We start from the raw sequence: 15,622 nt of genomic DNA on the forward strand, positions 1-15,622 counted from the left end.
TGTGCATGGTTGCATACATACCCTCTTTAACCGAATGTTACTATAGATATCGCGTGTTCAGCACGAGACACACCCAGAGCGTGTTCTAGACGATAGTTTTGCCCTTTGTACGTGCCCGATTTTCCTGTAACAGTTTGCCTGACCGCAATGATGGTAATGTTGACATTTTTGCACCCATTCCAGATGCACTCAAGTTCTCTTTATATCTTTGCCACAAATAAGGTGCTTGGATTCAGTCTTGATGCATTCAAGTTCTCTTTGCAGCTTAGTGTATCGTGTACCATAACCAAGGCACCTGTTCATGGACACGGTAAATAAATAAATACTATATGCTAAGGCGATAACTAGGCAGAAAACAAAAAAAGCATACTTGCAATGCTTAGGTAAGCAGTAATCATTAAATGAATTATCAAAACTTTGTTCCTTTTCATATCGAAGAGACTTGTACGCTTGGCCTGATGAGACTGCGGAATCTTATAGCCACTCTGAATTAAAACTCCGGCGATTCTTTTTTTTAAACAAATAGTTTATATGTACTTATAACCAACTCCTTGGATACAGGAATTTCTGCATATGTGTGTGTGTGTGCGTGTGTCTTTTGTCTGCCATTCGTCCCTGTGCCACCCACGAGCACAAGCCTATGCTGTGAAAGGAGGAAGTCAAGCCTGTCTTACCTTGTATCTTACGACAGTGCAGAACTATCAGTTCACTTTAATCACACAGAACAGACACATAATTCATATGAACAACATAGCTCGCTGTTCGAAGGTATAGCACGTTTATTTGGATACAGCTGAAAAGACAAATGCACGTATAAAAAGCTTAAAAAAAAATCACAGGAAACATTCCGCTCCGTGCCTCGCCCAACTTCTCCGGCTCCACGCAAAGCGACTTCGTTAACGTCTCGTTGCCGGTCACGTGACACCTCGAGAGCCAATCAGCGCGCGGCGGAACGTTGGAACGACATGTTTGACCGTAGGGCGACTAGTACGGTGCACGGAGCGGTTGATTACAAGTCGTTTCACGACTGATAGGAGACTAACCACGGCGCCACAGCCGTCTCACCGCAGTTTCACCATACCATAAATGCTAATCACCGCTGAACCCGATTAGGATTTTTTTTTGCACTTTTTGTAATAGAACGGGCGCGGGATCAATAAAAAGCCTATTACAGCCGCGGGCAAATATATTGCACAGAAAGACGCCTGCTGTGGACGCGTACATTTTCTCTATGCAGTATACACGCGAAAGTGGCGCCACGCGGTGAGCGAGGAAGTGACTAGTCGCTCAGGTTCATTTCGACCACTTCGTCGAGGAATGGTTTGAGCATGGGCAGGTAGACGCGCTCGACGGCGCGCAGGTCGTAGCCGCTGTCCACGTACACGGCGCCGGCCACGGACTGAAAGAAGTTCTGGATGAAGCAGCGCCGCTTCTCCACGCCCCCGAGATCCTTCAGGGTCTGCAGGTCGCATGTGACAGCGGCAGAGAAAGAGGGCGAAATGGACGTTACACACCAAATGCAGAAGCACTGGAGAACCTACCGGTAGTTCGTTTGTGCCATGGCAACATCAAGGTGGCAACAGGCAAGTTTAATTAGGCTCTGAAAGAGGCTCTAATAAAGTTGCGGTATGCCTGGGATGTTAAAGCACGCCGCTTCACAAATATTGCCTAATAGTATTTTTTTAATGCACTTTATAGAATCTATCTGTAGTCAAAATTTGAATTCCACGTCTTCGTGCCTTTCCCTCTCTGCTCGTCACTGTTTACAAGCTGGAAAGTTGGCGCTCCTCTGCCTGCTCCACCTCAGGGGGCGGAGCTTCCTGACCCACCGGAGCTACGCGGCTTATTGGCCGCGTCCATGGTCGTCTGAAAGAATCTAACCAATAGCCACCTCTCAACTTGTATACGCAGGTGCGAGCGACGGAGAAGGGTGTGAGCATGAAAAAGTCGCCGGGAAGGGCTCGACAACTTTCGTGCGTGACTGTGGGTCCTCCGATGCGTGTAGAAGTGAATTATTTAGCTCAGGTTTTCATGGCAACGCAATGCAGTAATTGAGCGAGTTTTCTGTGCTCTCCTGAGAAGGCGATTCAGAGCCCCTCGTCATAATTTTACATGAAACTAACGAGAATTTTACGAGAAACTAACGAATGATTGTGACACTGGTTATCAAAGTTTAAAAAATTATGAATGTTTTCTCGTGCAAGAAAGGGACAAAGAGAAGGCTTTATAATTAAAAAAATATACAGACTCTTCGCATAAGGTTCAAACAAAACTGACGGGATGCCTCCAGCCAAAGCCTCTACATTAAAATGAACTGATAATACATTAACAAGGACGGTACGGTACATTAGTGTAAAGAAAAAGAGAAAAGAGCTTGCTTGAAAAACAGCACAGCATTATCACGAGCGATAACATGAACTTCTGTTCTCCATCACGTGATCCCATTACACTTACGCATACAAGACACACTAAGCAACGCCCTTTGTGAAATCTTGTTTTGACAGCTGCAGTTTCGCGGGATATATGCATTACAACACAAGAAATTGAGAACATAGATACTGGATACATTTTTTTAACATAATGTTCGGGTTTTAATTTCAAAATCAAACGTACTACGTGTCCAAAAGGTACGCATGTATAAATTCTCTAATCGAATGTTTCCATCGATAAAACACCGGAATTCGTGGTACCTGCCGCGGTGGCTCAGGTGGCGGCACTCACCCTGCTGAAAAGTGCGTTTTGATGGAGGCGTAATGCAAAAGGTGTCATTGCATGTCAAGTAACTTTAAATGGGCTATGCCTTGCACAACAGCGACCATATCCTCCACTATTTTAACCACTTTCTTCATCACTTCCCCCACAGCGCAGTTGAGGTGTCCACCGAGAAGTAAGACAGCTGCTGCAACCTTTCCTTCTGCCATAACCAACTACTATTCAAAGGTAATTTTAATCCAACTACTCCGAACTATCGTGATTTCCTTTAAAATTTTCTGGTAGGCATTACACTGCTCAGCCTCTCAGTCATTCCCTAAAACCTCAGTGCTCCAGAAGGCATGAGGGGACGTGTACTATACCTGCACGTCCTTGACGTTGCGTATGTACTCGTTGAGGTGCTCCCAGTCGCGACGGTCGTCGATGAAGACGGCCTCGTGGAAGCCGTTGCGTACAGCCAGCAGTGCATAGGCCTCCTGGCACTCGACCAGTGCACGCCTCTGCGCCAGCTGCTCCTTGGTCTTGACGGCGCAGTGCTCGAGAAGGTACTGCGAGATGATGAACTTGAGCACGTAGTCGCCCACGTAGTCCAGGGGGTCACAGAAGGTCTTGTTGTTGGGCCGCTTGCTCTGCTTGTAGGTGCGGTGCAGCAAAGCCCGAAGCAGCGTGCCTGCATGGCAGTGAGAAAGACTGTCATCGCTCTGCAGGTAAGGAAGTCCTGGTAGTCTTCTCAAGATCGACGCTTTCCGCTTCCGGTCGCGCCTTTACTGACGACTTCTGTTAAAGCAGGCAACTAAAAGCCAGCGCCAGAGATGCTATGCCACAGCGCATATGCATTAATTATCCACCATGTGACCTGTACAACCACCACATACCCAATAGCTCTGGCCACCCCCGCTCTCAGGTATGTTAAACCTACCTTGATAACACAACTACGTGCCACACAGTCACACAACTACCTACAACGCAGATTCCTACCCATCCAGGAACCCTATTCTGGTGAGAGCTGGGCCCTTCCTTCTGTTGCACTCTGCCCGATACTGTGGCCACTGCTCGTTGCCCATATCACCCACGTGCTGGGCGATATGGGCTGAGACGGTCGACTCGAGACGGCGAACCGGACCAAAGTTCGAAAAGAAATTTGCTTCTCTCTCTCTCTCTCTCTCACGCGCGCACCTGAATTCGTTCTGTATTCCTTCAGCATTAATACGAAAGTATAGAAACAAGTACGAGAACAGTACTAAAGAGACAAAATTGGCTGTGGTTTAGCTCTGATTAACCTAGTTGAATTGCGAAAGCTTCATTTCCTCGTCAGGTCGTCTACGCAGCGTTTCATTCCGACGCTCTCGAGACTCAAACCGGTCTCTTCCGCAGTTGAAGAGTCACTCCGGGACGTGGCACGACTTCATTCTAGCCGCATCTTCGTTACGACGCTTCTCGAGTTGTGCGGCGCGTTCTTCTGGCGTCTCTTGAGCGCGTTGTCTGCGAACCCCGCGAGGCGACACCATCTCTACCTCTAGCCCAGCGGAGCCCATCTGGTGCAGCGAGCGGCGACGGCGGCGCCATCTGTTGGAGCGCGGCTGCGGCATTGTTAGGCAATGGCGGCTCAAGGTTAGGCCACGCACATGCGGCTGAAGTGCACGACGAGTCGATATGGCTCGCTGGCTGGAGTAGTAAAGCTTTTGCTTTAAAAACATCGAAACACATACCTACTGCCTTAAGCATCAACTCTGTCTATGAAGGGTGGTGAGATATAAGTCTAAAATAACTATCTTAAAAAAATGGGGACGGGGGAGGGGGGGGGGGGTTCCGAACAGCGGGCCAAAAGTATTTGGGTCACAACCATTAAAAGTACGTTAAGACACAGAAGAGAAAATGCCTCAACTCTTTGTCTGAACTCGTAACCGCCCAAACGTTCCTTGACGAACTTCTCTGGGTAGTCCATCTGCAGTTTTACCACCAGCTCTGGCTTCAACACAAAGTGGGGGTGAGTTTCGCCTGCAGCATCTGCGACAAAAATGTAAAAAGAATGCATACACAGTGAGGCTTAGAAACTGCCCTGTACATGACAAACTCATCCTCTTAGTGCTCTGTCATTACTTTTAAGAAGAAATAAGATACAGAAAGTAAACTAAGGTCCTTTGGACCTTGTTTCTACTGGCCGTGAACTTCCCTAAAGTTCTAGATAGGGGCAGAATTTTTCCACGACTCGAAACGCAAGCATTTATTGATGGTAGCAAGCTGCCATCTTGCCAAAGGTGTCCCTGCATTCAAAGCAGAGCACTGTGCTAGGACTGCCATGAAAAAAGGAAGCTTCAGTCCAGTACAGGTAAGCACAGAGTGGAATACAATCGTGCAGTACAACATATTAACACTTTGCCCTGACTAAAAGCAGACTTAAACACAAGTTCAATGCCGTTTTCCTTACGTTTGCGTGTTCTACAGGACGAAAAATAAGTCCGCGGCAGCAATGCCATATTATATGCTATGTTTTGTAAGGAGCCACAGTGGGTTCTCTTAATACTTTCTGAGGCATAACTAGAATACAGAACGTTATTTGCATAAGTCTCTTCTGTACAAGACACAAGTGGAACAACCTAGAACTTTCGATTAGCAGTGCTACCTATTTGCTGAAAGCAGCTCTTGCTAGCACATAACAACGCTACTAGGGTAGCTATATGCAGTGGAAGTTTCACTACCACTATACTTTGATTCTGGGGAACATCGACTGAAACGCCATTACTCGCTACATTACTATTAATTTTTTTCATTATTTGCTTAGCTCCGATATATGTTAAGTGTGTGAAGTACGTATTAAGCCGTATCATGGGATGCTTACGGGCATAACCCATCATTACGTGAGCTGTGCGACCAGGCACTTGAGTCGTTACCTTTTACGAATGCGTAACCCGATGTTCTTGCTCCTTTCCTTTCACACAAAGGAATCACGAAATTTTTTTAAGCTAGTATGAAATGCTGTCGAAAATATGCAGGCTATTACCATCTGATCCACGCCGGTTGCATATTCAGCTCTTTCTTGAGGCACCCACTGCAACTTTCACTGCTACCGCGACGTTTCGGTTACAGCAGAAAGTCTGCAAATCTTTTTACGCTTACCGTTCGGCTGAGATGTCTTTGCGGGTGTCTTCGGTGCTTCCTTTAAAGGCGTACTCTGGACCTGTAGATGCAAAAGTGCACGTCATCAGCGACAGAAATCTCCTGACCTCACATGGTGTAAACTACAAACTGAAAGGCTGTTAGATCACCTAGGGAAATATTTTATTATGAACTAATTTCCCACAACACTATCACTTCAGAACGCAAAGAGGGCATTGCGTAAAAGGGCCCAGTTAGCCGCGTATATAAAATAAAGCAGCGTGTGATGAGATGAGAACCCTCCACCCACTTAATTAACGGGACTATGCAATGAATAAAAAGTCACTTGTAAATGTTTTCAATGCTTAGAAATGATGCTAAGAAGCATTCACACCAAGTATGAGTCTTCGGAACTGAGCCGACAATTTATTATGGATTATTAAAAACTGTGTTTTTCAAAATTCGCGGGCCGATTGGTGTGCTCGTAGTGACCAATTTTGCAACTAAAATCGTGAAAAAAGACGTCACTGTACCCATGACGTCGCCAGGCCGCCACACGCTCTCATTCGCTGGAGCCACGGCAGTTACGACGTCACGGGCACACTTCCGGTAGCCGTGAAAATCGTCTGCTCGTGCCGCCACGCGACCCTCTCGGGCAAGCGCGAGCCAGCATTGCCTTCGCGCATATGGTTTCAATTTTCCTCTGCCGCCTCCTTCTGTCGGGAGTTCCGGAGCCACTCGCAGTGGCTCGCCGAGTCGCTACTGTCGTCACTGGCGTTCAGCCGGTACGGCGTGAACGCACAGGGCTCGATGCCCATCGCGGCCGTAAGAGCGAGCAGTCGCACCTCGAGGTCCGGGTCCATTACTGCTAACTACAACAGACGACGAGCAAAGAAACTCGACGCGCGCCGTAATCACGCCGCCGACGCTGCTGCTGGGGTGCTAGGAGCGACAACCAGAAGTTGCAAAAGGAACGTCAGCGGATGACGTATTCATGGGCGGGGCCCAGTCCCGGAGCTGTTTTCTTTATTTTTGCCTGGTGCCCCGCATGTACGAGTTGAGGGGGGAGAGGAGGAGCGTAACTTATAATCGTCAGTATCTTCGTTGTTATTGATGCTAGCTTAAAAATCTTTGCGTTGGGGTGACGAGTGATGAAATGCCTATCTCTCGTCTGCTTTACGTAATCCCAATTTATTGCATAGTCCCTTTAATGTAATGTATACAAGGGTCGGATTTTGGAGAAGCGTAAAGCAAAACCACACCCGCCAAAAGTAGTGGACGCTGGCTTCTGTGTAGTTCCAAAAAACACGCCCCAAGCAGCACATGTAATCGGTCCAATGTTGGAAATGTGTTGGCAAAGGCTGGCCCTGCCAAGGAAGGACCATAGTAAAACCATCCACCTTCATAATTGGGCCGATTGCCTTTGCCGCTTGGGACGGGCATTCAAGGCAGGTAAATGCGCCTCGATTTCACAGCCGGTGCGCGATCGTATCAGTCAAGCTAGACAAATTAGGCCAAGTTTTCTTAGATTCTAGGGGGAATAAGAAAGGGGACCTGCGCGCACTATCAGGCCAGCGTCGAACACTAAACACTGCGTGAAGACAAAACACAAAATTTTTGCTTTGTTGCATTCAGTTTGAGTGAGCAACGAGCCTGATTCATATTTCTATGTGATGGCCTTCACACGTCCGGTTTTCGAGCAGCGTATATTCATCAACCTGCTAAGCAATCATATTACGCTGATGTCTAAAAGGAAAACACACGCGAGCGCTCGCGTTTGAATCAAGCCTGGTATATACTCACGAGAGGGGAATTAAATGTGAAGAGAAAGCAAGCCAGGAAGGCATGCTTGTTTTACAAAGATAGCGATCACCTTCTTAGGAGCTTCCTTGAAGCCTTCGAGTTCATCCAAAATATCCGCCATGTCGACAAAGCCGTCGGCGTTCTCCATTGGTAGGAAGCGAAGATTAGTCTGCAAGAAAGCACGCAAGCAGGATATTTAGCCACTTGAGAAGGCATAGCCAGCAGCAAGCATTAACTACGTGACAGTTCTCAAGCATATATATATATATATATATATATACTTATGAAGGGAGCCAACAGTCACCGAAACCAAGGTGCACAGGGGAATGTTTTTTTTTTTAATTTCTTAATGTGTAGTACTAATCAGTGGGATAATATTACTTAGATTAATCTATCGCCTAAAGAAGATTACTTATAAAGCAGCAGAAAAACAACATGCCGCCGGTGGGAACCGAACCCACGACCTCCGAATATAGCGTCCGGTGCTCTTACCAACTAAGTTACGGCGACGGCTGTCCAATCTGCTGCTCCCTTGGATATTTATGTTTATTGGGTGTAAGCGAACCTTGAGAGTGTTCACCAGCGCCACCCTCGTCCATAGTGGCGGCGGACGTAGCACGTCCTGTATTACCGCGAGTTTGACGTGGAACGTCATCTAAACGGCGAGGGCGGAAACTGTGCGAGAGCCCTCTTATGCTACCTATGGCATCAAGACTGCCAGAACCGAGACCCTCGTTAAGCAATTAGCAGACAAGGTAAAGGAAATGAGGGACTCGTTTTGACAAACTTATGAAGGGAGCCAGCAGTCACCGAAACCAAGGTGCACAGGGGACTGTTTTTTTTTAATTTTTTTAATGTGTAGTGCTAATCAGTGGGATAATAATACTTAGATTAATCTATCGCCTAAAGAAGATTACTTATAAAGCAGCAGAAAAAACAACCATGCCATGAAAAATAGGGGAAGGTCGCGAAAGCTACCAGTCTAAAGTAGTAGTAAGTGGTTTATTAAAATAATAACAAAAAGGAAGGAAAAATTTTTGCTAGCCCCGGCATCTGCCATCGATACTGAAGCACCTGAGCTGGGGCAGCGAAAATAAAGGATAGCAGGCAGAATGGAGAAATAAAATGAAAGAGTTGAGGGGACAGGAAAGGAGGATAGGGGGGAGAAGTAATATGTACAAACTATTTACACAATAACAAATGTGTACAGGATGCGCGAGTGATTACTTCATGATGAAGTAGCATAGTTTCGGTTTCGGGAAACTGTGGCTGACGCAAATAGCAGCGGCTTTGCTGGACGGCGACCGTATACTCCCGGAAGGCTGCCAGCTGAGTGCGTCGAGTAACGCGGCGCAAAAACTAAAGCACCGCCAGACCGTGGCAGTGAGAGATGCACTGCGCTCCGCTCAGCATTTTCTTTTTCTCCATCCATGACTAAGCAAGGAACAAAAAAATTCATACGTCATCTCACTCAGCGATCTGTGCGCACGTAAGTTTAAAATATGAGCGAGCACAGCAAAAAAAAGCAAAATAAAGAAAAGCAGTGTCCGCTTTCTGCCAACAGCGCTAAAGTAAAGCGCAGAAAACTGAAACTGCGCACGACGCACAGCTGCTGTGTACGTGTAGTCATGCCCACTATAGCCAGACGCCGCGTAGATGCAGTACATCGCTCCTAGTTCATGAGCTCTACCTTGTGGGCGGTTCTGACAAAATCGCGCAGGCGTGACGAGGGCTGTAATAAGAAAAAAACGCACGTATTTTTTTTTTGTCGAGCTCTGGGTGTTGTTCACATTGTTGAGGCCTCCAATCGAATTATATGGCTCTCTGCTGTATCAGGAAAAACCGAAAGTACGTCGTTTTGAGGCCTCCAGCGCAGTTGTCGTCTACACCTTCCTGAAGTATCCAAAGCGAAACTTTGAAGTTCCGCACTAAAAAAAAAAAAAACGGAATTCACTCGCTCCACCCCCTTCTTTCCTACCGTGCAGCTCTCTTCTGAGCAAGCAGGAACGGTGACCTCGACAAGACCGGACGTCACAGCTGGTAAAGAACAAGAAAAATGAAACTATGCACGGCCCTGGACGGCCGCCAAGAGCAGCTCGGTGAGCGCCGCATTCTTGGTACAGGCCGAAACCGAAACTATAGAGTTTAATCACCGCGGTCGCAGCGTTAAGCGTTCTGGCGTCTGCGAGCCCCTGCTCCCTGCGAAGGCCATGCGACACACATCGCGCTAATCGCATTCGTGCACCCATGGGTGGTGCCTATGTCGCCATATGCAAGGCGCGTCCGGTGACAGCAAACCGAAACTACAGAACCGGTCCTCTCTGTAGCACGGTCGGTACGGTGAGAAACTCAGTGTCTGTAGTTTCGTGCAGTAAAGCCCCTTTGATCCAAACAACCGTATACTGCGTGCAACACCTAATAATGCGAGAATTAAGCGCGACATGCGACGACATGGCCCCATCTCACAGTGTAAACACAAATGATTATGCACTGTCGGGAACTGCGTACTCTTCTAAATATATACTAATGAGCTGTCTCTCCTACCTCTGTTACAAGAGTTGCAGAAGAGCAAAATAAACCTACTACACTTACGTTGTTTTTTTTTACACCTTGAATTCGCGATTGTAAAAAAAAAAACAATTCGCCTTCCGGCCACGTCACTTGAGTTTTAACGTCCGAATCCGTCACTTCATTGTGATACAGCAAGCAACGAGGGTATGAGATATTTATTCCTCCTTGAGCCCATCTCCGCCACTGCATGCGTGTTGGTAATGGTGAACAAATGTGTGTTGGTCGCGGCCGCACACTGCGGGACAGACGATAATGTGGAGCTCGTTATCCGACTGCATCTGAGCTATAGCTATCACACAAGTTGGCAAGGACAGTGTTGCGCTCAATGCTATACGACCCCACTGAACTGAAACTCTTGGAAGCATTCCAAGGAAGCAAGGGAGAAGCTGACTCAGAAGACGCCAGAAGCGAAGAGCCTAGAAGTCTACGAAACATTTTAGGAGAGGGCCAAATATACATGTATATGTACGATATATATTGGCAGCTTTTCCTTTTTGTTGTTGTTGACCTTGTAGACACGATGTCGATTAAAAACCACTTATACCCCCCCCCCCCCTTTCAGAGAAAATATCTGGACAAGTGTTTCTATTGCACGCCTGCCGCCACCACATTTGGCATGGCCCCGAGAACGTTCAAATTTACCGCGGTAATTTTGAATGTTCCCTGTATATCCCATTGGTTTTGAATGACCGTCGGAAATATTCATTGCGCGCGGTAACCATTTTATAAGTCAGAACTTTGTGATGTGAAGGAAAAGTAGGCAAATTACAATCAAAGTGTCCGCAGATTTTTGATGCCCGAAGACTAGACCATCACAATCAACGTGCCCACGCAGCGTCTCGTCTTACTGCGTAGTTATCTCAAAATAACAAGTTTTCTGCTATAGGCCGACAGACGGCGCTAGCTGGGGATCAAGAAAGCTGCGTTTGAATCTGCTGTCGTGCAGTCACAGCGGGTAAATATATATGCATCTCCAGCGTACGATATGCCCCATATAGCATATAGCATACTGAGCAGCCCTTGAGGTCTGACCTGTACGGCTTCGCAACAGCAGCAGCCGCATGACTCGTGTGACCCGCCGCGGTGGCTCAGTGGTTAGGGCGCCCGACTACTGATCCGGAGTTCCCGGGTTCGAACCCGACCGCGGCGGCTGCGTTTTTATGGAGGAAAAACGCTAAGGCGCCCGTGTGCTGTGCGATGTCAGAGCACGTTAAAGATCACCAGGTGGTCGAAATTATTCCGGAGCCCTCCACTACGGCACCTCTTCTTTCACTCCCTCTTTTATCCCTTCCCTTACTGCGCGGTTCAGGTGTCCAAAGATATATGAGACAGATACTGCGCCATTTCCTTCCCCAAAAAACCAATTATATATATAGTTTCCTAGCTAGCATCGAAGCGCTATAGCAATGTTGCTTTTTGTTTTGGTTAGGTGTTAATACGTTGGTCTTAAAGAACATTTTCTAAGTTTCTGAACACGATCGAAGCCTCAAATTATTGACAGCAGATTTCTAAGGCATAGTTGCGCGCTTAAATTCGCAGTGCCGTCAAATCATGTAGAACGAGACGTTATAATAGCAGAATACATCACGCGAGCGAAGACCATGTAGTCAAGTAAGGCCGGGTCAGAAATGAACATAAATTCTGAAATATTAGTGCACATACTTCTTTCATTTTCAGGAGTACACAGTCTATTGAAATATGCTAGAGAAGCCAGGTTCATTTCTAATCCAATCTGTCACGTCATCCCATTTCGAAACTATGCGCATTTGGGCGATATATAAAAGTTCCGAACTTCAGTCGGATGTCGTGCACAATTCATTTGGATTAAGCGCTTGGAAAGCAAACCGAGCCGTCCGTTCCGGCATTTGTTCTTGGCGTATGTATTCAAACTGACAGGCAAAAAGCTAGCCCTTATACTATGTGACATGCTCTATACATTGCTGTTACGTGAACTATCGTTATGGAGGTCTGGTTCGGTGTCGCGTTTTTCTAGCAAAGAAAACATGCGACTTATTTTTTTTCTCCCTTTGTTTGTGCACACGAAGTTTTCGCAGAGTTTTACAATTTTCCTTTGTAACCAGACGGATGAGTTCATGTCGACGTCAAGTGCATACCCAGTTATTCACTGCTCCCAGCGCGCGACACAGGCTAAAAACCTCCCAACTCACAGTCTTGTTTCTTATTGTTTGGTGGTTTCATTGTGTCCCATTCAGCGAGCATCGTTTTGTGCTTTGTCGCTTCATGGCCGCACAGGTCGGCACAAAAATGCTGCCTCTCTCGGCTGTGTGAGGAAGGTTTTACTCCTCAACTGCAAAACAGCGGCGGTATGTATACCTTGTAAGCGTGTAAAAGAGAACAGATGCTATATAAGCAGTCTTTGCCAAAAGTAACCAGCTGCCCAAGCAACACAGGTAATCGGCCCAATATTGGAAAATGGTGGTGGTGGTGCTATATGTGCAGTCTTTGCCAAAAGTAACCAGCTGCCCAAGCAACACAGGTAATCGGCCCAATATTGGAAAATGGTGGTGGTGGTGCTATATGTGCAGTCTTTGCCAAAAGTAACCAGCTGCCCAAGCAACACAGGTAATCGGCCCAATATTGGAAAATGGTGGTGGTGGTGCTATATGTGCAGTCTTTGCCAAAAGTAACCAGCTGCCCAAGCAACACAGGTAATCGGCCCAATATTGGAAAATGGTGGTGGTGGTGCTATATGTGCAGTCTTTGCCAAAAGTAACCAGCTGCCCAAGCAACACAGGTAATCGGCCCAATATTGGAAAATGGTGGTGGTGGTGCTATATGTGCAGTCTTTGCCAGAAGTAACCGGCTGCCCAAGCAACGCAGGTAATCGGCCCAATATTGGAAAATGGTGGTGGTGGTGCTATATGTGCAGTCTTTGCCAAAAGTAACCAGCTGCCCAAGCAACACAGGTAATCGGCCCAATATTGGAAAATGGTGGTGGTGGTGCTATATGTGCAGTCTTTGCCAAAAGTAACCAGCTGCCCAAGCAACACAGGTAATCGGCCCAATATTGGAAAATGGTGGTGGTGGTGCTATATGTGCAGTCTTTGCCAAAAGTAACCAGCTGCCCAAGCAACACAGGTAATCGGCCCAATATTGGAAAATGGTGGTGGTGGTGCTATATGTGCAGTCTTTGCCAAAAGTAACCAGCTGCCCAAGCAACACAGGTAATCGGCCCAATATTGGAAAATGGTGGTGGTGGTGCTATATGTGCAGTCTTTGCCAAAAGTAACCAGCTGCCCAAGCAACACAGGTAATCGTCCCAATATTGGAAAATGGTGGTGGTGGTGCTCTATGTGCAGTCTTTGCCAAAAGTAACCAGCTGCCCAAGCAACACAGGTAATCGGCCCAATATTGGAAAATGGTGGTGGTGGTGGTGCTATATGTGCAGTCTTTGCCAAAAGTAACCAGCTGCCCAAGCAACACAGGTAATAGGCCCAATATTGGAAAATGGTGGTGGTGGTGCTATATGTGCAGTCTTTGCCAAAAGTAACCAGCTGCCCAAGCAACACAAGTAGCCGGCCCAATATTGGAAAATGGTGGTGGTGGTGCTATATGTGCAGTCTTTGCCAAAAGTAACCAGCTGCCCAAGCAACACAGGTAATGGCCCAATATTGGAAAATGGTGGCATTACCAGCATTTGCCAATACATCTCCAATATTGTGGCGATTACCTGTGTTTGTTTGGGAGGCTGCATGCTCTGCTTCTCCCTCATATAGCGGAGCCCCTGCGGCTTCCCTAAAAACCAAAAAGTATTGGAAGCTGAGGAAAAGGGTTCTGCTTACCTCACAGTGATTTAGAGTTTGATGGGTTCGATAAGTGTTCCGCTATACAACTGAGAAGCAAATCGGGCAGACTGGTTACTTTTGGCACAGACAGCATCTATACAGGCGCTATATGTATTACAGGTGCTCTATGTATATCTGTATGTATACTTATGTAGCCAGCTGGCCGTTTTTTTTGTCTAAGTTTAGTTAAACTTATCAGCTTAATCATTGCAATAATTACCACTGCATTTCCTTTATCTTCAGTTTGTTGTTTCGGTTGCACGATAACGAAGCCCTGCCTCTTAGCCGCAGCGTATGAACTTCCCCTTAAGCATTGCGATAACACGGAAGGAAGCAGGGAGTTTATAACTACACACGCAGGAAATCGTCTAGAGGCTGTGGGCTGCTAAAGAACGCCGCGATCGGCTGTTATCGCGGCTTGCTCGTTTTCGTCTTTATCTAAAGACTCGCTTCGCCTTTTGCGCTCGCATTTTGCAGCTACTGGCCGCGCTGTATCTCACAATTGTCCCAAATCTGTCATCCATTTTTACACTTGAGTGTAAGTCGGTCGGTTCACTCTAGTAATATGACTAAGCGCTTCAAATTAAGGCCATTGATCCCGATCACCATTAGCAGCTGCCAGTTCAACAACAGTGTATAAGGATTCTTTCCTTTTTTCTTCACGCTAGATGCATGGTACTCACCCGCTCTCTATACCGCAGAGTACGATTGAAACAACGCAGCGGGCAGACTACACAGCCGCGAGCACTGCCTTGATCGCGGTGAACACAAATTATTGGAGGAGTATCACTAGTGCACAGCCGTACAAAAAGCAACGTGAACAAGCCAGAGACCACGGTCTACGTCGAAAGCTCCGGCTTGGAAGAGAAGGCAATCTTCGTTGCTATCTCGAGACCAAGAGTCGCAGGGATGGCGCGACCCCGCCTGCGGCCGCCGCGGCGATCTCACCGAGAATACACAGCCGACACAGCGCCGGCTTGGGAAGCCCGCGGAGACGGCTTTGTTGTACCTCCACAACGTCGTCAGAGCGCGGGAGGGGAGGGGGGGGTTCCAGGGCTAAGCAGTCAGAGAAAGAGCCAAGAATCCAACTAGACAATGGCCCAGAACACACCGGGGTTATTAAGATATGAACATGAAGCTGACAAACGATAAACCGGTTTGTACCACAGAACTTTCTTTTTTTCTTTTTTTTTTACTGGGGCGGATATAACAGAACAAATAACGGACTTTGGCGCACTGCTGTTGCCAGGCGGAACAAAAGCTTCAACTTTTGGAAGTTTAGACAGCGATTTAAAAGCGGGAGCAAACACTCACCCGGCGGCAGAAACAAGAAGCCAAGTGTACCGTCAGCCGAGCAGGAGTGAAACGCTTCTGCGGCTGCCGTTCTCGCGCTATGCAACGAACACTGCCGCCCAGGCAAGTGCGAGAAGCGGCTGCGACTGGCTCCGACAACTCGAAAAAGTAGTTCCAACAGCTGAGGGGTAGCAGACAGGAGTGGCAGAAATGAGAGAGAGCAGCAAGCGAAGTGACAGAGAGAAGATGAAAGAGGAGGAAGTGGCGAGAGTTTGTCCGGATGGCGCCGGTCCGGAGATGGCCGGTTTCGCTATTCGCTGCTCTACCTCTCCGCCCCTCAC

The 15,622-nt window shown here is 47.3% G+C and overlaps 1 protein-coding gene across 1 annotated transcript; it reads right to left on the reverse strand.

Moving 5' to 3' along the window:
• Positions 1 to 761: 761 nt before the first annotated feature.
• On the reverse strand, positions 762 to 15,450 carry LOC144107956 (ribonuclease 3-like). The gene is made up of 7 exons (XM_077641204.1): positions 15,303 to 15,450; positions 7,682 to 7,780; positions 5,830 to 5,890; positions 4,598 to 4,719; position 4,442; positions 3,075 to 3,382; positions 762 to 1,459 (listed from the first exon to the last, which is right to left on the reverse strand). Exons 2-7 carry the CDS (start codon positions 7,757 to 7,759, stop codon positions 1,280 to 1,282), a joined length of 750 nt encoding a protein of 249 aa, XP_077497330.1. The 5' UTR covers positions 7,760 to 7,780; positions 15,303 to 15,450; the 3' UTR covers positions 762 to 1,279.
• Positions 15,451 to 15,622: the final 172 nt, after the last annotated feature.

This window comes from Amblyomma americanum, chromosome 10, assembly GCF_052857255.1.
Source record: "Amblyomma americanum isolate KBUSLIRL-KWMA chromosome 10, ASM5285725v1, whole genome shotgun sequence".
Taxonomy (NCBI): domain Eukaryota; kingdom Metazoa; phylum Arthropoda; class Arachnida; order Ixodida; family Ixodidae; genus Amblyomma; species Amblyomma americanum.